Below are 21,787 nucleotides of genomic sequence, written 5' to 3'. Positions count from 1 at the left end.
TTTGAACCTTTTTTCAAATTGTATAAAAGTCAGTTGCTAGAATTCCCAGTCAAGAGGCAACCTTTGCAGTGAATCCAAATCCACCAAGAGCATTACAAGAGCTCTTGCCCTGTTACTTCACCAACTCATTCACCAAAGTAAGCAACTAATTAACTAACTAACTAATTAACTAATTTTACATCCAATTCAAAGCTGACACACACAAAAAAGACAGAAACAGCATTTCAGAAACAGGAATCTCTGGCAGACAATTTTTTTAAGAGTACTCAATCAAGGATATTACACCTTTGGAAAGAGGAAGCATTTTATCTGGTGTTCTTTTTCCCTGGTTGATGGAACAAGGGAGACAATTCCCTATGCAAGTTATAGTATGTTAAGCCAGATTTGCTTCTAGAAGACTTTGTATCTTCAGAAATTGTTCCAGGGTTTGTGTGTCTGTCAAGTGGCCATAAGCTGGGAAGACCTATGCTCTTTTCCTGTCCCCCCCTTCCTTTCTTTACTTCTTTTTATCTCTACAGCAGAGGAGGAGGAAAGAAAAGTTTACTGAAGGAGACCGTGAAAAGAGTTTCAGAACATTCCACATACTTTCTCTGCAAAAACACCCTGTGAGTTTTGACTGTACATAGTGCCAGGGCACTGTCACTCAGACCTTAGGACTTCACCCAAGTTAGACAAATTATGTTGCCCCTTATCTCAGCTGTTATAGTTTCTTGCCATTCATTCGTTGTCAGTAGCTGAATTTTACATCAGTGTAGGGGAGAAAAGGAGCCTTGATTGCTGGAGTTAACTCTTGCAGAGAGATCAGTGATACTTGGCTTTCCAGTGGAGAATTCACAAGGAGGTAACTACCCTTGTTTGCCAAGGCAGCAGTCAAGAACATGCTGAATTTTGGCAGGTATGAGCAGGAGAAATGCTGTGTTATGGAAAGGACCACTGCAAACTCCCTCCCAGATCTTCAGTGTTTGGCCCACATCAATAAAAAAAAGTAATTTGAAAAATATATATTTACATGTCTGATCCAAGGACTACATAAGGTAGTGTTGTGGTTTGAATGGATGAGGGTACTGCTGAGAAAACCTGCCTGGCAGAGGGCAGTGGGTGCTGCTTCAAACATCATACCCAGAGTATCAGTAATATTAACCTTCACTTACATCAGCAATCCCTCTGCTTTCACCAAGTCTCATTTCCTCCCAAAGAGCTAGTTATTACAAGGGAATGCAGGGTGTGATGAGGGGATTAATTTTTGAATGCCCTTTTACATCCATGTTTTCCCTGCTAGGTACCAAGTCAAAGCATCTGTCCCATTGGCCCAACTGTAAAGTCCCGTTGGAGCCTGTGCAAAGCAAAGGGCCCAGCTGCTGCCAGCCCCAAGCCCTGCAAGCACAATACACCAGTCCCACCTGCCTGACCTGCAGTGCCTTGTTAGGGACCAGAAGATGTTGAGTTTGCATGGCAGCGTCACAGGAGGTATATGCATTGCACGCCCATCACTAAATCGATCCCATGTCATGATGGGTACCTTTAATGCCGCTCTGCTGGACCAGTTCTGACAGCACATTTTATTTATGCTCTGCTTCCAAAGAAGGGACAAGCTCTTACCTATTGTTCTTCGGAGTTCTTCACACTGGCTAATGTGAGGGAATTTCAAGATTTCCTTCCACTTTTTGCTTTTGCCTTTGCGTTTCCCTCCACCCCCTGCAGAGAGAGAAATATCAGGGTTAGATTGCTTTGAGGGCATAGCCCCATCCAGAGTTTACCAGCCCAGTCACAGTTCTTCTGGATATCACTAATAATTAAAGCTGAGACATTGTGGGTAGATGTACAGGTCAAGTCTGAGCTTGTCTGGGTTGGCACACACCAAAGAGCTGGCATCTGGCAGAAGACAGGTTGGTAAAGGTTGGGAGTTCAGATGGGCCCATCAGATCCAGTTCAGATCCAGACAGTGCTGAACTGAGCATCTCCAACACTGTCTCTGCCTCAACTGATAGACGTTTCACACAAGTCAAATAATCTTGTAAAATTACAGCTCACAACTTTTCAACCTGGGCCTCCCCTTTCTGGTTAGGGGATGAGCTCTGACTCCAGCCCAAAAGAAGTGCTGGAAACTGAAGACCAAAATTCAGCCACTCCACCTGTCCCTCGCATTGCACATACTGCCACCAAGGCATTACCACTGATGTTACCTGCTCTGGTCACTGCTGCTTCCACAAGAAGAGAACAATGGGGGGAAATCAACATAACATACCCATGAAGAGAAAATTTCTTTTTGGTTCTTTTTTCCCTTTCTCACTCCTCCCTGAGATTTCTTCAGCTGGAATGTCCTCAAGTTGAATGACCTCCAGGTCTTCCTCCAGCCCTGGCTGAATAAGGTCCAAGACCTTTTCCATCAGCCTTTCCATGCTGATAAATCTCCCTCATCTATGTCCCTTCATAATTACCCTGCTGCAGGCATCACTGACATCTCCAGCTGCCACATCTGAGCTTGCAAGGTGGATGCCTCCTGCAGCAGGACCAGTAATGGCAGGATTTCCAGCACACCTCACTTCGTTCCTTGTTGGGATCACTAGAAGACACAGTGCCTATGGGTTTATGCTCCCTCAGCCCAAGCAAGCCTAACACAGGCTGAGATGTGCATGCTCTCCTCCAGTGTCTGCTCGATGGGCGCTCAGACCTGAAGCAGCTCAGCCTAAGAGGACACATCCAGATTTTTCATGTCTTTTTCCCCCCACCATCAGTGGGCACATTTTAACCCCAGCTCTCCACTGGGTTTTCCTGTTATGACTCCACCTTTTTTTTATGCCACAACATTAACATCATCACAGAGGGCAGGAAGTATGGCACTGGGGGGGTTGGCTCCTGGCTCGTTCACGTGTATGTCCTGCTCAGGGAGGCCTCACCACTGCCAGAGAAAGAGCATCCCTCTGGATGTGAAAGCCCAGATGCAGACTGAGGTTCTCCAAGCCGCTGTTATTTACTGCGATTCAATCCCCACACACGACATCTGATTCACTTGAGTCTATTTTACACGCGCTGGCACGCCGAATGACTAATTCAGAGTGGAGTTAATCCTGGAGAGGGGCTGGTGGAGTCACAGTTGCAGATTGAGGGTGTGCTGGGCACTAGATGCTACTGCAGCCTGAACTAGGAGAGCATTGACTCAAAAGGTAGTGGCCCATTACAGAGAAAACATGAGCCTTGGAGAAAAATTGTGAAATATGACTCTCTCTGGTGTGTTTCTGATCCTTTTGCATCTCACCTTCTATTCCTTGGGGTTTGTTATTACCAAATTTGCTTTGAATTCTTTTAAACTCCTTACTGGCAGGAATTTATTCTGTGTCTCCGTTATGCGATGTAGAGCAGAGATATCTGCACTAGCCATGAAGGAACTAGCTTGTTTAGACTATCAGGAGTCCAGCCACGCTACCCTTTCCAGGAATTAAGTCTCCAGCAAAGCACAGAGAGCTGTGATTGCCTCCACACTACTCAGTATTACACAACAGTTGGGTCTGTATTGAACTCTGCTTCCACCTCCCCTCTTCAGCACATCCAAAACACTGCTGCTGAAGTAATTTCCTCTCCCATCCTTCCAGACAGAGTTATCTGAGGAGCTGCAATCCTTGGTCTTCCAGGCTGAAGATCTTAGGAATGCTAGAAGGCTCTGAGAAGCATTTTGTGCACTGGGGTGGGGCACTGTCATGGTCTGCTCACCAACTTCCATGGAGTGCACGGCCCTGCTCTGGTCACCAGTGCCTGCAGAGGTTGGATTCAGCAACCCAAAGGGTCCTCCACTGGCTTTCATCTCCCTGAAAACTTACTCCTGGAAGCCTGCACAATTGCTCCTGCTTGCCAGGCTGCCACATCCACTCATCCCCTTCTTCTTCCTGTGCCTTCTTGCACACTATTCAGTGCTCCTGCCCTTATGTTTCATCACACCCTACGTACATTCCTCTGCCCCTCCCTTCACACACTCCTCTGGCAATAATCCTTCCTCCAGGAATTCCCGTTTCCTTCTCTTTGCCATTTATTCTCTTTGGCTGCCTTTTCTTCTCCGAACTATTGCTTCATGTTCTTCCTCACACTCCTTTACCTTGTAAACTTTGAGTTCTAGGCCTTCATGCCACACCTCCATGGGAACTGGATGAGTTAAGTATATATTTATTAGCACTGGGGGAGGAATGGGAAGGGAGTAGAGAACAAGGAGCAAGGGAAACAGTTGGGCAACAGCCAAGCAGAAAGATCCCCCTTTGACAGGTATGAATCTGGATTTCTGGGTCCCTTCCTCAGGATGCCAGCTCCCAGAGCAGCTCTTTCTGGGTCCCTTCCTCAGGATGCCAGCTCCCAGAGCAGCTCACCCCACCTCCATGTATGACATGTATGTGCCGTTCACTTCTGCCTGCTGCCTCTCCCCCTGCAGACCCACCCTGCTCTCACCAAGGACCAGGAAGAGGGGTGTTCTAAGGATCAGGCAGGAGCTCTCTGCCTTAGGTATGAGCAGGCACTGGAAGGGAGCACAGGGGCATGGGGCTACTCGGGCAGCGGTGCCTGTTAGAACAGGACGCAGGAGGCAGCAGGAGTAGGTGAGTTGAAAGCATCCTTTAGGCTGCATCTGCTCAACACTGGTACATCTTCAGCCACTGAAAATCTTTCCTCTAGACCAAAGCCCTGGAGATTTCCAAGCACACCTGCTTCTCCAGCCACCTTTACTGAAGTCCTCACAAAATGGTTGCATCTTTAACAGCCTCAGGCTGCGCAGAGCGTTGCAAAACAGCCCTTTGCTCTAAACAACAGCTCCGAGGTTTGTGCAGAGATGAAATTAGCCTGCTAAGCTGGGCCAGAACATTTTTTAAAAATCCATTTGATGTAAAATACATATCAATATATTTACATCAGATGATGTATTCCCAACATTAAATTTCCATCCAAACTGGAGAAGGGCTTTGCGGTCCCGTGTTACAACCCTGATCGATACAGCCAGCGTGTTCCCTTCTCTTCTGTGGCCATCTTCCAAAAATAAGCAGCCTTGCCTGATGAATCATTTGCTCTTAGCTGAGCGTGAAGTAGCATTACTGTTTTGCCTGTGACGTCTTTATGTTAAAGATTCTGATCAACTGCTTTAATCGACCTGACCTTTCCGCTCTCAGCTTTTCTTGTGGAGCCAGCAGTGTTTGCTGGCTCCGAACGTTGTTAATTCCAGGGGGTTTGAAGGACATAATGCAGCGAGACAGCAGAGACAGGGTAAATGGTCTAGCAGAGCTAAAAGGGAAAAGGGGAGGTTTCTCTGCACAGGTCAGTAATTGTGCAGGTTGCAAAGGGAAGCTTTTCACACGTCGCCTTGATTGCTGCCTTTGCGCTGTTTGTTTCAGACAGGAGGACCTGTGGTCCTCGAGGCAGGTTCCCTGAGCAAGACTTGACAGATGTGCCATGGTTTAGATGTGAATCCCGTCCTGTGGTGTTGGAAGGCCTGGCTGCTTGAAAACCTTGGGTTTGCTGATGGTGGCAAAAGGTGAGCTCGCAGCAAGGGCATGAAATCTCAGCTCCGCTCCCTTGCATGCACTTAACAAATCAGCCTTTGCAAAGCCAGGAGTGAAGCTAATTCTCTAACGTGTCAACCAGTCCTACAGGAAACAAGCATTTGCTTTACATCCTACCTACTGAAAAATACATGGCATTTTTCATATCATCTTGTGATGCCAGATGGCAAATCTAGCTCTGATCTCTGCGTGCAAGGAGGGAGACATGTAACCAGAGGCACACATGTAAAACATTTGTGAGCCAGAGCTAACCTCAGCCTAGGGTGCTGGCTTTTTTAACCTGTTATTCAGTGTATGCTTACTCCCTTAACACCTGGAGGAGGTAGGGAAGTACCTGCATATTGTTGAGCCAGTGAAATATTAAGTGGCTTATGCAAAATGACACAAGAAATCGGAGCAAGGAGCTGTAGCCAAGTCCTTGAGCCCATTAATCATGCCAATGACAGGATCAATCCGTGCTCCTGCTCAGCTGATTAAAGATATTTAATGGCAAAGAGTTAAACACAACGATGGGTGAATCCATCCATCCCTGCATCGTGCCTGCAGCACATTCACTTCGTGCCTCACGCCACCATGTGAGTGAGATGGCTTTGAAGCAGGGCCAAGCTGGCTTCACACTCCTCTGATAAACCTGCACCACCACACCCCATGCTGCCAGGCCTGGCTAATCCAAGGCAGCCAAACATTCCCTTGCCTTCAACTGTTTTATCTGGAACCTAGTTAATCCACAATTAAGTAAACTATCTGCAGATCACTGAAGGACAACTACAGTTTGTGTCTTCCATTTCACAACAGTAGCTAGGCTCTCAGCCAAGTCCTTCCCAACAAGAGCTCTGTACACTTTGATTGCAAGTCTTTGATTACGCAGCACATGGAAGCAGTGAAACAAGCTCCAAATAGTATTAAAAGTTTAAAAATCATGGCTAGGTTACAATTTCCACTCAAAAGAAGTCCAAATTTCTTCTCCCTCTTGCCAGTCTTCCTTTACTCGCTCTCCCCTCCAAGTGCATGCAGCTCTATGGGGCACATGGAATTGCTGTGTTAGATTAAACAGATGGATGGTCTGTCTAGTACAGGATGGACCACAGGCAGTTTCAGAGGAAGATCTTAGAGAGCTGTTCCTAAAGTATGTGGAAAACAGGAACTTTCTTCCATACTCCATTAATATAGCTATGGCTCATAAAACATTAAGGTCATTTACGTCCAAAAATGTCTTCTTTTTTAGAATCTAAGCTACTTAAATTCAGGCTGTTCTTATTCTCCTGGTAAATGCCTTGGACTGCCAAATGCTTATTTCCCTGGAGTGTCTCTTCCTAATGAGACAGCATGAATAAAATTTATCAGCCCATCGTTTTCCCATAAGAATCTGTTGTATCTAACACATCTAGCCTCTGTGGCAAACAGCTCTGCCCTTCTTAGACCTGCTTCATATCAAAGTTCGCCCAGGTTCACTGTTCTTCATTCCCACTAGTCCCACCTATGCTCAGCTGAACCAGCAAATAAAAAAGGGTTTTTTTTTTTAAAGAATGAAAGACACTGCTTGCTCTCTGTCCTTCATCCTGCCCTTCTCATCTGGGAAAGCAGAAAAAAATCCCAGGAACCCTGGTTTATCCTTACAAGATGATACTCCTGACTAACACGTACTTAAAACAAAGGCTTACAAGGCTGTTAGGAACATCTTTAGGAATCCCCTTTTACGTTATCCCAAGGAAAAAAAGAGCACGAGGGCTGGATTTTCAAAAGCTGGTGGGTGTCCCTCATCCATGGGGAGGCAGTGTCGCTGCAAACCAGCCTTTAGAGACTCTCATTTATAAGATACATAAAAAGTCCACAACATGCCCTCAAAAGAGAATCCTGTTATATAGCTCCCCTTATCAATGCTTATCTGTCTTATCTCCTGCAGCCTTTTTTGATGAACGTGACTCCCTGAATAGCCCTGGGCTGTGGGAGTGGGTTTGTGCCCTCTTTCCCTGCTGCCATGGCATGTTAGCACATAAATCATCTGCATGTGGCCTCAGATACATAAGCCTGACAACCGCTGTGTAAACCATCCCATTGCTTTTTTGGAAACCAACAGCAGATGCATCACACGTTCAAGTGTTTGGAACCACGGAGATGGGAATTTCATGAGGAAAAACACAAGCTTCTCCCCAGCAGAGGCAGGCTGGCTTTGCAATCTGGTTACCAGAGGACCTGAGGGCACAACATTTTGCATACAACTGGCATCTAAAGTCCTTTTAACGTCTTGCAGAAATCACTGTTCATAAACAAATATTTATTGCAGGAATATCTACCTATTATTTAAAAAAAGAGGTCAAGTAGTACTGTAAATACCAAAACATGGCTTTAATAACACACTTTATATGTTAATCATAATTTATATGTTAACAATATGTTTTAATAACATCCACTGGCCTAAAGGGACACAAGAAGCTGTGATTAGTCTCCAAAGACTGATCCTCAGGGCTTGACTATCATATGTCAAGGCCACTTTGGTACTACCCTAGGAACACACAGAAGCCTTTACATAATTACATATTGAAAGGGTCTGAACTAAACTGAAAATACACATACCCGTCATTTTTTCTGTTGGTCTCTAGTGGGCATCTCAGGTTGTGGCACTCTCCACTCCAGTCTGCCTACATCCTCCCTTGGGTATTTTTAATGCACGTTATAGATTATTTCAACAAGTCATCTTTGGTTTTGGGGGGACAGTTCACACACGCTGGGTGTCCATTTCACTGCTGAGCATCTTAAGAGGGAGTTGTTTGGTGATGTGATTTCCCTGGGTACAGTTAAATTTTCCCTTGTATAAGCACCTTTAGTTTGTCTATTATGACATATCTCTCTTTTATGCCTGTATTTTAACTGTACTGTGCTCATCTACAGCTGATGTATGAGAAAAAGGACAGCAGTGCCTATTTTGCCACAAAAAAAATTAATCCAGAAGATACAAAATACACTGAAGGTTTAGAATCTATTAAAAACCAAATAAATAGCAAATCTTATCAAAATAATTCCAGATATCATCTAAAATAGTCAAATTAAGCACAACCCAAATTTTTAACGTCTTACTCTTGACCTCAAAGTAAACTAGGCTACTGGCACAAATCCAGGCAGTTTAGTTGTGTTTGGAATTCCCTACCATGTATGTATTGGATAGTTCAACAAGCTGTTGAGATGAACTGAACCGATGGCTTCAAATTGAAGAGTGCCTGGATAGTATTTGACACTGTAGTTGGCAGCAAGAGCAGAAGAGATAATGCAATAAATTAATCTGGAGCCACTATGCTCCTTTGGAAGCTCTTTCTGGGCCTGTAAGGTCTCTTAGAGGAACATGAAGAGGCTGTGATGTCTGAAGCTGGGGATTATGAAGAGATTTTGTCAATCAGTGATGTAGGTAACAGATAACATTTGTCTGTAGCACTTTCATATCGATTTTAAACAGAGCTGTTGAGAAACAGGGTTATCACCCTGCTAGGAATGCTAAATATCTCAGTGGAGCTTTCCTCCAAACTGAAGCTGAGAGTCAGTATTTCAAAGTTCTAGAAAATTCTGATTTAAAGACATTAAACCAATTCATTTTTATAACATTTGAGTCATCTCAGTTATCCAACGTCAAAACATTATCATAGAACATATCAAATAGAGTGTTAAGATATATTATATCACTGGGGAAAAATGGGGAGGGTAAATTGACATTCTTTACTTCGTTAAAATGATGTTTCTATATTGTCAAAAGGAAGGTAGAAAAAGCAAATCCTTTTTTCTCTTAAGTAGACACTTTCCTGAGAAGCCTTTCATTTCTGACAAAGCTTCATTCTCAGAAAGGAAGATTCTTTTGTCAGAAATGTTCTCAGCCATCACGTTCTGAAGCACACAAGACTCAAACAAGGAATGAAGGCGGCCTGCCTCCCTGGATCTAAATTCTCACATTCCATACCAGTTCCCTTAAGCTAATTTGCACAGCTGCAATTTACACTGGCTGTAGGAGAACTGTTTCCCATTCTTCCAAAGAAAGAATGCAAATCCCTGCTCCAGAAATCCTGCTTGATAACATCTTTCCAGGAAGGAACTCCTCTTTAAGCAAAGGCATTCTAAACTTATGGCCTGTTCTATATGTTTATTACCCAGTTTTAGTAACATGTATGCCAGCTGCTAACCAACACTTCCAATCCCAAACCTGCGTATGCAACTCATCGCCCACTCCTCATACAATCGATGTATCCCCCGTTGCCCATGTAGATTGCCTGGGAGCTTGTGTTCTGCTGCTGGATTCAATGGCACTCCTCAGGCTACCCAAAAGTTCTTAGGGCTGGCCTCTAAAGCCAAAATACCTTGAGGGGATTCATGGGTCCTGGTCAGATACTGAGAGAAATTACTGGAAGTCAAAGCTTTTGCTGATTTGCTGCTCTGTGTCGTGCAAATCCGATGTTTAGTGGCACAGGAAGAAGGAACACACAAGGACATGGCCCTGGTACAGACAAATACACAGGGCTCATCTCTTCTGCACACTCTGGTGCCAGTTTTAGAGGGAGAACATGTAAAAACCCAGCCCTGAGCAGGGAACGATGCAGGTTCGGTCTGTCCCTGTCAAAGAGCTGTGTGGGCTTTTCCTCCCGCAAATAGTTCTGCAGTCTCTAAAAAAAGAACTTAGCCTCTGTGTTCCTGACATTTGAGTTTTATAAGGAGTATTTCTGAACCGTGGGGAGGAGATCCAGCTGGATGGGAGGTAAGAATTCGAGTGTGTTCCTATCAGCAGTCTGTAGCCAAGCTCTGAGAATTATGGTCTTTTCTGGGTTTCACCCTCACTTATGTGAACTTAACAACAGGGCTGAAGAAAAGAATTTCAGCAAATGTGAAAAATTAATGATTTGAGACAGGCTGTCTTATTAGGCCCGGCTGATTTATTAGTTCCATCTAATTGGTAGAATCAGTAAAGCTTTGAGATGCTCTGATAAGAAGCCAGAAATCCAGATGTCTTCTGCTTCCCATACATAAATAACAGCACACTCTTTCAGTTTACATGGTTTACGTCTGAGTAAGGAAAACAGCCACCAGAAAAGCAAGGACGAAACGGTGTGGAGTCTCCATGAAGGAGGCAGAAAAGCAAATGCTTCAAGCACCTAGATAACCCACCTGAGTACTCAGTCCTGCTCTTTGGCAGGCAGATGTTTAAAGATGGAGACAGAGGTCTCAGCTTTGATAGACAATGGCTGATGAGAGCAGCACCTCCGTGCTGCCTGTGCGTACAGATTCTCTACCACATCACTGCATTACCACAGACTCTCCTCCCACAGTTCATCCCACCAGAGATAGTAGCCCAGCAGAGGTGCTGATGTGGACACTTGAGTAGGAGGGTACTGAACAAGTGTTAGCAGGTGTTATTTTTGCAGTGGTCTAGAGGACCATTAAATCAGTCTCAGGGCACAGAGAGATAGCCCAAGAGCCATAACAAGTGTCATTCAATGACGTTTGGCTGGACCCACCCTTTTTTCTCAACACTTTTCAGAAAGTTGATGTAAACAAGCTAAAAAAATGTGAAAATTAGGCAAGGAACTTCCTGAGAACATGTGTGTGGGCTACACTGCCAGAACAGCTCCAGAGGAACATCTCTTCTGTGACACATCAGCCCTTTCGTTTTCAGAGTCAGCCAGGAAGAAAAGCACAGCATCGAAACATGTCTTGGGTTGGGTCACTTTCTGTTTGAGATCAGGATTGGTGACACCCTTCTTGACCACAAAAGCAGATAACCCTACCCATCATTGCAGCTCTCAGTTGAGTGCCAGGTTCTCAACTACAGATGTATACATAAAGCATAAATGAATCCTGGATACAGGACAAGCCTTCACATATTCCATGGAGGAAACGCAGAGAAGGGAATGGGAAAAGGGAAAGCCACCCTGCAATGCCAGGTTACAGCTGCAGCGACTGTCTGGCAGAGAGGAACAGGTGCTGGCACATGCTTTGGCTTTGGAATAAAAAAGTACTTGGTAGATTCACAGATTCACAGAACTGTAGGGGTTGGAAGGAACCTCCAGAGATCATTGAGTCCAACCCCCTGCCAAAGCAGGGTCCCTAGGACAGGTTGCACAGGTCGGCATCCAGATGGGTCTTGAATATCTCCAGAGAAGGAGACTCCACACCCCCTGGGCAGCCTGTCCCAGGGCTCCCTCACCCTCACTGGGAAAAAGTTCTTCCGCATGTTGGTGTGGAACTTTCTGTGCTCCAACTTGAGGCCATTGCCCCTTGTCCTGTCCCCACAGACCCCTGAGAAGAGGCTGGCCATTTCCCTCTGTCTCCCACACTTCAGATATTTATAAACATTAATCAGATTCCCATGATGAGAAGGCAAGGGTGGAAGGCTGTGCACAGGGCGGATGCAGATCGACACGCATGGCTTTGGTGGAGATCAAGGTTGCAGCACTGCAGCAGCTTCTTTTGCCAGGGTTAAGATCACAGGGGGAGGGAAAGAGTGGGGGCAAAAACAAGAAAAGAGCGCAGTTCACCCAAATTTTCCCCCTTACTTAGCTACAAAACCTGCCCCATCACCTCATCCAGCAACAACATACCCAGAGCTCTTTTCTGCAGCTTTCCCTGTCACACCTTGCTAAACCACCCCTAAAACCATAGCAAGCATTGTCCTCAAAAATCACCAACAGCCCAAGACACGCTGGTAACACAACTGCATGCGTCAGCATTTAGGATCATTATTGTAAAAGGTTACCGAAGGGATTCAGGTTAATGGAGGTAATCTGTGATTATCTGATGTAACAGATTGCTCTGCCAGTGACTCATTCCTTCTGCCACAATATACTGCGGGTTGCAGCTGCAAATAGCAAGCAGGATGGAGCCAGCTCCCAAGCTAAGACTGTCCCCGTTGTTCGGAGAAGCCCCTATAAAAGAGGGTGCCAAGCCATTGCAGGCGTGTGAAAGCCCGGCAGAGCCATCCCCGAGGGGAGTGGGTCTGTAAGGGTGTACCACAGTCGCTCACTCACAGGTGTTACTATAGCTACCAACTGATGGACGCGATAAGCAGAAAGAAAAAGAGAAAATTAGGAGGTAGGAGGCAAAAAAAAAAAGAGGAAACTTGTTGTAAAGCAAAGGAAAGGGTTCCTCCGGTGAGCTAACGCGCTTCAAAGCCGCAGCTGAGAAAGGAGGCTTGAAGGCTGCATGGCGTAAGCGGCGTATGATGCAAGCAGCTGGCCCACTCTTGTCTCGCCTCTCCCACCACCCACCCCAAGAGCACCATCCTAACAAACATAAAACAAGCAGCTTTGTGCCAGGGATGGATTAACTATTTCCTCATTGCTCACAGCATCCTGCACTTCCACTTGCTATTCCCCCGCAGCCCTCAGGTTGGGATTAAAAGAGGGTATTGATTTGGGCCAACAGCCCCCAAGGAGCAGTGTGGCAACAGGAATGATCCCACAACCAGAGACATCAGGAAAGAGAAAAACTGAGGTCCTGTCATAGCCTGGAAGATAAAGGAAGAAGAGGAAAGCATCGCCATGCAGAGGTCCCAAACCACCCACACCTCCCAGCCTGAGACCTTGCCTCGGGTTCAGAGTGATGCCAGATGCCCAAGCCAGCCCAACACACCAAAAGCAGCTGCAGCCAGGGACAGACACTTCTAATACATACATAAATCTAAATAAATGTATAATTCCCTCTCAGATGCTTTCCTGACAGCCAGCTGTTCCCTTTGCTTGCTGTTATCCTGGCTCAGAGATGAATGTCAGTGTCTGGGACAGTTTATTAGCAATTTTTATTACGAAGCATATACATTTAGCTGGTGGTGGGCAAAAGCTAAGCCTCTGTGTAAATAAAATACCGGGGCAGCTCATGAGGAATGACAGAGAACAGATATCTGCAGGGTCTCTACCCTGGCTCTGAAAGCCAATAATGGCAGGAGGTCAGAGATCACTGGCTTAATTGTCCGACGAATTAATGGTGACGAACGTCTGTTTCCCCTCTTGTTAAAACTGACACCAGATATTTCAGAGAAAGCAGAAGGGCACTTGGCCACAAAGGAATGTTTTGATGGCTGGAGCTGAGATTGTTGCCAGCCTCAGCGCGGGTCAAATGAAGTCTTTGTAGGAAACTGCTGCTGACTCCAGCACTGAACGGAACATTTTTGGGCCCAGTCAAGCAGCCATAGATTATTCCTGCTCGCTTTGGAAAGAGTAGTTGTTTACTTCTGTTTTAAAAAAATCTCCTAAAATCCAGATCTTTGAATAGAAGTGTTTAAAAAAATGAAAGTTAAATTGAATGTGTGAGCTACACTGTAAAAATCAGTCTGATCTTGCTTCTTATTTTTGAGAAAAATGGAGAGAAATGGGGGGAAAAAATAAAGGAAAAGGTAAAAATAACAAAATTTTATAAAAAAGAAAAATTTTCTTTACATTTCCCTCTCCAGAAAAACTTCCTCTCTCATTTGTCCTGTATAACCCCTGTTCAACAACGCATCCTTGAGCGGGAAGTGTCACCACGGGAGGAGTAACAAAACTGGGAAATTTTTGTCTGGTTAGTAACATTTTATGAAGCTGCCTAACACTTTTCTACTGAAGCAACTTCTTCTTCAGTGAAGAATGAGGTCTACTTACTTACTGTCTTGTTGCTCAATCTCATTTCAACTCAGATTTTCTCGTGGAGTTGTAGGAACAAGGATGAAAGCATCCCTTTGTTTTAAGGCACTTATATTAGTTTCAAGCTGTTGTGAAACAGACAGAAGGGGACATCTTTCCCGTTCATCCGAATATACGTGAACCCCTCTGGTGTTTAAGCTGTGTAAACAAGGAACAAGCACTTTCTAAATTTAAAAAAAGACTGTATCAACCTACCAGTCAGCTCCTGAGATCCTTAAAGTGACTTCTTACGCCGTAGTCATTCCCCTCATTATGGTACACGCTGATACCTTTAATTAATAGCAGTAATATGTAACACCGTCATCAAGGATGTGTAACATTGAATTAGGTGACTAAATATTCTTTCAGCAGTGTATTTCCACAGAGGTCACGTCGACCAGGGAACAGACATACTGGTTTTCAAGTAAATCTATGTGCTCAGTCTCTGACTGAGCTAATTATAATGATGCCTTCAGCATCGCTGTCTTTAAGTGTCTGCCAGCATGTCCCTAACAAGCCACCAGGTTCATGTTTTTCTAGCCCAGATGGAAAAGTCTGATTATCGGGTCAGAGTCAATTCTAACTCCAAGGCTGGTGTACTTACATCCCGCGTGAATCCGGCTTGCTGAGCTTCAATTAACAACAGAGAAGTCAGTGACAAGCTGTCATTGAACTGTGTATTCGCTCGCTTCTCGCTTCTGCTGCTCATCAATAACCAAGAGAGGACGTCTGCTGGGGCTATGGGGCTAAACTGCCTCCATGAAGACTTGACGTGGTCCTAAAGGGCTAAGGGCTCAGCAGTTCCAGTTTGCCTGGAGCTGCAGAGCAAGTCCTGGTGTGAGAGTGGTCTGACCTGCCCGGAGGGACCTGGGCTCTGCCAGAGAGCCACCTGGGCCCCAGGGCCCATATCCTACACGATGAGCAAAATAAACAGTGGGGCTTTTGCAGCAAAAGCTGTAAGCTGCTGCTTGGGGAAGGGCAGAGTGCAGCACCCGTGACAGCGCTGGTGGCACAGGGCAGCGCACGAAGGCTGCAATGCCAGGAGCATAACGCTGCTCGCACAGAGCCTGACTCTGATCAATAAAGTATAGATACCACTTGTGTGGCACCGAGAGTCACTCCAAAGCTGAACAAACCTATATGGAAGATGCAGTCTCAGCTGCAAGGAACATTTTCTGTGCAAGTGTTCTATAAGATCCACACTTGGGGTCGTTACTATCATTCCTTGCAGGGTTTCCGGGCAGAAAAAAAGAAATCCAGCTTATTGCTTCAGACAGTGCTTTGATTTTTAAATGCACAAGAGCAAAACCAAACCCCAAGCAATTACTCAGAAAAGCCAAGCCTCCTTATCTCATTCAACTCCCCCTGTGACACAGCGTGCTCTGCGCCGTGTAAAGCAGCGCAGCAGCAAACGCTGGTCTTCGTGGTCTTCTAAGCCCAAGTGACACATGTGCTGCTTCAGCACCTCTTGGGACCGCTCTGGGAGATCGTGTAATTAATATTATTTGGGTGATGGCTATTTACCACACCCCACTGGGAAACTGCAACCCCTGCTTACGGAACTGGAACCCAATTAAGACTCACTTCCTACCAGGTTTGGGTGTCTCCCAATTCAAAGCTAAGTTCACAGACGAAACAGGTCAGTAACTCTTCCCAGTGAGCCAAAAAGTACCTTAATCACTGGTGTTTAGTAGGAAACAAATGACTGAGCACTGATAAAGTTCTCCATTATGCTTTTGAGGAAAAGAAAAGTGACCACAGAACAATCTGATAAGGAGAGAATTTGCTTCCTGTGCAGCTCGGTATTTATAAACCTTCTCCGTAAAAGGGGGAGGAGGGGGAACCAAAATAATTTCAGCTGGCTGAAGTTAAGATTCTAAATTACCTTTTAAAATGATAACAAAAACAGGACCCCTGACGAAAACAGCCCTTGTGGGAAAGAAACACCATGAGGCAGGAAGGCAAGGCTGGTCCTTGCTCCTGTGGACACGCGCTGCACTTTGCACGGCATCTCCGGCTCCTCGCACCAGGGAACAAGGGCTGTCAGGGGTGGGCGGTGGAGACAGGATGGTCCTGGTTGTCTCTTCTTCCTTTGGTGGAAGGACTGGATTTAATAGCCTCCCTCTGTCTCCAGTAAACTTACGAGTGGCTCATGTGCGTGAAGACAAGGGGTATTTCTTTAAGCTAAGGGCTAGGCTCTCAGCCGTACGTTAGTAGGAATTTCAGTTATTTTCCATGCTTTTGTATATTAAATCCTCTTGAAATGCAGGCAAGGATTGCTCTACAGCCTGACTAGGGTCTCAAGAGCAGGACTGGTTCTCAACCATAATAGCCTTGAGTCCAGCTATGTCAAGCCCCTACAACTCCAGATGACTTCAGCGGGAGCCATGCATGCCAGCAAGCCCTCATAAGAGTCTCCTGAGAGAGGGAGAGATAAGGATCCTAACTGAAGAGTTCCTTCTGCCCAAAATCCTAAGTGCAGATTGTTTCTGGAGTTACGTGTTGGCTTTGAAGGCTTCCTGGTATGGAAGTTTTTCATGGGAGAATAACGTGGGAGATGTGGAAGAGTGCTTACAGCGGCAGTAAAAATAAATATAAATTATTTGTATTTTATGCCTAAAAAGGCAGTGTTCTCAATTATTAAAAAAAGAAATCTTTCCTTCCCAGAAGCAGAGAAGCAAAGACGGGGGGAAAAAGTGGAATCACACATTTTCCATGTCAGTAAAAGACAAAGCAGTTTGCACTCCGCTGCCCTGGCTTCAGGTATCAAGTGAAATATTTCTGAATTGCTTTTAAAGTATATTAATAAAAATAAAGATCACCAACACATCCCTTGGCTTTTCAGCAGTGCCCTCTACTTAAGCAAAAGCATTCTGCAAACAAAAAACAGAAAAAAGCCTTTCCAGCTTAAAGATGAATTTTGCCCTCACATAAATTAGCGTGACTTTTACAGTCCTGTTGAGACACTCCACATGTACCACTGGGAAGAGGAATTATCACAGACAGTCTAAATGCACAGCTTTAATTAGAAAAAACAAAATAAAGCCAGACCCATTCTTCTTGGAATGTCTTCCAGTTGATATTGTCAGAGGACTTAAGATAACTAGGATGCTAGAGGGAAAAGCATTCTTCATTTTCTATTTACTCTGCTTGTTTTAAGCAGCCCAGCCGTGTTGAGAAAAAGGACTGGGTGCTGCTGTGTGCACCATGCAGGTGTTGATGTGGTTTGGATTCCCTCCACCAACTCTGAACTACTGGTCACTCTTCAAAGGGGATGTACACCACCTTCCTACTGCTGGGAGGAGAGCAAGGAGCTGGAGAGAGGAAGAGGACCTGCTGAGAAAAAGGCTGACACTCCCCCTCTACCAGACACCAGAAGATCCTATCATAGAATCACAGAATCACCTGGGTTGGAAGAGACCCTTTAGATCATTGAGTCCAACTACAGCCTAACCCTGCCTACCCCACCTCTAGACCATGTCCTTAAGCTCTTCATCTACATGCCTTCTAAATACCTCCAGGGATGGTGACTCCACCACCTCCCTGGGCAGCCTGTTCCAATGCCTGACAACCCTTTCAGTAAAGAAATTCTTCCTGATATCTGACCTAAATCTCCCCTGGGGCAATTTTAAGCCATTTCATCTTATCACTTGTCACCCCAGAGAAGAGACTGACCCAAACATCTCTGCAACTGCCTTGCAGGTAGTTGTGGAGAGTGATAAGGTCTCCCCTCAGCTTCCTTTTCTCAAGACTAAAAAGCCCCAGCTCCCTCAGCCGCTCCTCATAGGACTTGTTTCCCAGACCCTTCACCAGCTTCATCGCTCTCCTCTGGACACGTTCCAGCACCTCAACATCCTTCCTGTGGTGAGGGGACCAAAACTGAACACAGTACTAGAGCTGCTGACTCATCAGAGCTGAGTACAACCAACTATCACTCCCCACTCCTGCTGGTTACACTGTTCCTGATACAATGGCACCAACGTTTCATTATTTCTCCTGCTCTCAGGACAACTTGTTTAACATTTGCTTTTTTTTTGCAATGCCTGGAGGCCAACAAATTCAGAACTTTGTTGTACAAGGCAATTCACGAACACAGATCCCATCCCCAAAGAGTTCCCTACACAGCACAGCAGCCAAAATCATTCTTCGTGACATCCTGGTCCCGTTGCTGTCACTGGGGATGTCGCCTCTGCTTTCAGCAAGGGTTAGGATTTCATCCCCTGTGGCTCCAGAGGGTCACGATTTTCCCACTCATGGATGGAACTGCTTTCTGAGGAAGCTACATTTGTTTCAGAATGGGGTGGTATTACTGAAAAGCCATTAAAAGTTGCCAGGGAAAAGGAAGGACTGTAAATGCACTGCTGCCCAGAGCTGACTGCATTTCAAATAGATTTAATAAAAACATGAAGATGGAAAGAGCATTGAAGAGTAAAGGTGAGTCAGACCCATTGTTTTCCTTCATCTTCACTCTGTCTCCTCTTGTCTTTCTGTCTACCAGATTTCTGTCCATCTCTACCATATCAAATAGTAACTAATTTCTTCTGTTTTCCAGCATTATTCTCTTTTCACCTCCAAACTCTTGTTGACTATCAACAGACACCAGCCTTTGATGCCACCTTCTGCTTCTGACCTCCTGCAAGCTGATCTGCTACCCCTCCGCATCCTTCTGATGCTCGAAAACAACCCTGTGAATAAGGTTTCACCACAAGCTGCTGCTAGGATGTGGGTTTGGTCAGAACCTCCAGCTCACACTGATGAACTCAGTCATATTTGGATGCCTTTCACCCAGTGCTGACACAAGCATGCATCCCTCTCTGAAGAACCAAAAATAAGGGATGCAGCCTGGCATTTGAAAGCACTGGCCACAAGCCTGTTCATCCTCTTCAAGGGCTGACACAGTAAGACAACTGAATAGAAGGAATTTATGGTAATTTGTTCACAGAAAAAAAATCCAAGAATAGGACTTAAACTTGTCCTAAAATCCAGGAGAGATACAACAGCAGATGTCTTTCATCTATATGACCTTTTCCACTAAGACAAGAGGGAGACAGGACATTAAATCACAGTTTAAGATTTTTATGACTCTTGGCAAGCTTTTATTTATTATGGGTTTGTTTGGTTTGGGGCTTCGTTTTTGGGCAAAGGAGCGTTATTTTTTGCACTTTTCATGGAACTTCAGCTGAAATACCAGAAAAATGTCTGAGGCAATTTCTTTTGGGTGATTTGAACATTTTCAAAGTCACAAGCTGCCTCCACTTCCACCTCCCATCGCTCAGACCAGTGTGTTTAAACCAGGACAACCGTGTAACATGGAGACAGAGATTCATCTTTCACAAAGTCATGGAAAACCTTGATGGCACGTGCAGTTACCTGAGGGGGACAGCGAATCCTTTAACAGGCAGACCTAGATCAGGGATGTCCGATGCAAATCCCTCACTGACTGCAACGGGGATCACGGTGACAGCAGGACAGAGCACAAGGAATGTGGGAGAAAGCGCAGATTAATTGTGTTTGCCTCCTTAACTTGTTTATACCCTTGGCTAGAGAAGAGCTTTCCCTAGCATGCTCAGTTTACCTTACAGATGACTAAGCAGATGGGAGGACAGGGATGCGACTAGGAAAGATAATACAGAGGAAAGGACATTAACCTCGGACCCGGGGAGGATTAGTTTTAAGCCCTCCTTCTAGCACAGAGTTCTTGTGTGATTTTAGGCAAAGAGTTGGGCTTTATAAACACCTCGTGGAGCCAAAGGCTCTGGCTCATGATCACAGATGGACTCAGGTGAGATGGGTGAAGCAGATCCGGTCTGTTCACCCAGCCTTGCTGCCAGGGGCTATTACCCTTGAGAGTGTAAGATTTAATGGGCTGGGCTCCACGTTCACAGCTGCTGAAATTCACATTATCATACCAGGGTACAAACCGTGACCACAGATACACATACTTGCTAAAGCTACCAATGATCTCAAGTCAGAGTCCTTCATCTCGCCCTCAAGCAGTTCCTAGCAAATAACATGAATGGAGAGGATTTCCTAGGCTTCCCTTTGATATTGATGGGTCTAACTACATTAAAAGACTGGGAAGCCCTAGAGCCAGATGGAAATTTTCAGTGGAATATTTTTCCCTCAGAAAATACCAATCAAAATGTTTCACAGATGTGTCAATTCCTTTACATTTTTTTTTTAAGAAGAGTATTAAAAAGGTTTTCAGTAAGGTTAAGAAAGGTTGTTCTAACTTTGGATTCCAAAGTCTTTTCCACCCCTCTTAAAACACTGAATGATAAACTGCATAAAATAAAAACATTGTTATCATCTATTAGCAAATAAAACAGAGAGACTGAGCTCAAACATTGTTTTTTCTCTGATTCCTTTTTCATAGCCAGTTAGAAATGTTTGCGTTCCCTTTGCCTTAGAATATTAATATGTTTCCTTGAAATTTGGGAAGAAAAACAAATAAACAAACACCACACACACACACACATACACACCCCCTCAGAGAAAAAAAAAAAAAAGAGGACAACAGCAAAACTTTTGGCCCTTCAAACCTCCCCAAGGCCCTCAGCTCTCGCAATCGCGAGGGCAGGTGAGGACAGGCTGGAACTCCGCGTGTTCTTTCTGAGTGACTAAAACACGACATGGGCCAAATGCAACCACATGATCCTTCCAAAATGAGAACACATATGGCTGAGCATTTCTGAAAAGTCAAAATCTGCTCGCGCTGGAATGGATGGGCGTTTCACTCTTGACTTCTGTGGAAGCGGGGTTAAGTCAACGCTGGGTGAGACGGGAGAATCCCAATCGGAGATCAAGCGTAGCGTTCCCCCTAAAGATTATTCATGAAGCGTGTGTAGATGTCTCAAGAACACAGAAGGTGCTACAGAGCTGTTATTTTTAAGCTGAGGATGAGAAAGTAGGCAGCAAGTGTAGAGCGTAACTCCTTACGTTTCTTTGTCACCGCTCCTGTTAAGAAGCATGGGGAAATTATTTTATAGAGAAAAAAAAGTCATGGTTCCCTCTCTTTCTTCAGTGTAGAACAGACTTACTCTTTCATTTTATCTGAATTTTTATGGGTTTTTTAAAATACCTCTGAATTTTCTGAAGTCATTTATTTCTGAATACTGCTTTTCTAAGACCCACACAATTTTAAGAAGCAACAAAAATGCCCAAGAACATGTCTTTAAACTACCTAGAAGACAGCAGAAGGTATGTTCTCCAGTCCCTGGTCTTGTACAGAATTTAAATCAGGTCCTAGCTGCCTGCAGTGCTTTTGCAGAATTGGGTACTGTGTCTACCTTCTTTGGCAAAGAGCAATCAATTTGGAAAAACCGAGGCAGACATTGAAGTGGATCACAAGGAGCATCTGTGCACGAAGACGCAGGCCAGTTCTAATCAGCATCACAGGACTGTAATCCTCAAATCCAGGCATGAGCAATTATCAGTGTAAGAGCATAATTTATTCCTCATAGTCAGATACAAGATGGATATCCCATTGGGCACGAGTCAGGCTGTTATGTTCGCTTTAGAAGGCTTAGCAAGACCACTTATCACGTATGAAACAATACTAATAGCAGGCAGTCTGAGCCATCAGATGGGTTTAATGAAGGGCTTCACTAAAGTTAGCAATGTGCTCTC

At 44.9% G+C, this 21,787-nt stretch overlaps 1 protein-coding gene across 2 annotated transcripts in view; it reads right to left on the bottom strand.

Annotated features, from left to right (window-relative positions):
- The window catches only part of GRK5 (G protein-coupled receptor kinase 5), a 165,729-nt gene that overhangs the window by 94,675 nt on the left and 49,267 nt on the right, over positions 1-21,787 (bottom strand). For both annotated transcript variants that reach the window (XR_014617331.1, XM_084264738.1), the window contains exon 2: positions 1,600-1,695. Coding sequence is in view for 1 of the 2 variants with exons in the window: in XM_084264738.1 (XP_084120864.1) it covers positions 1,600-1,695 (96 nt within the window). In the remaining variant the exon portion in view is untranslated. The remainder of the gene's footprint in view (positions 1-1,599; positions 1,696-21,787) is intronic.

The sequence above is a fragment of the Gallinula chloropus genome, assembly GCF_964237585.1.
Source record: "Gallinula chloropus genome assembly, chromosome: 5".
Classification (NCBI taxonomy): domain Eukaryota; kingdom Metazoa; phylum Chordata; class Aves; order Gruiformes; family Rallidae; genus Gallinula; species Gallinula chloropus.
Note: the sequence above shows the minus strand (reverse complement) of the source record. Positions and strands in the feature narration are given on the sequence as shown.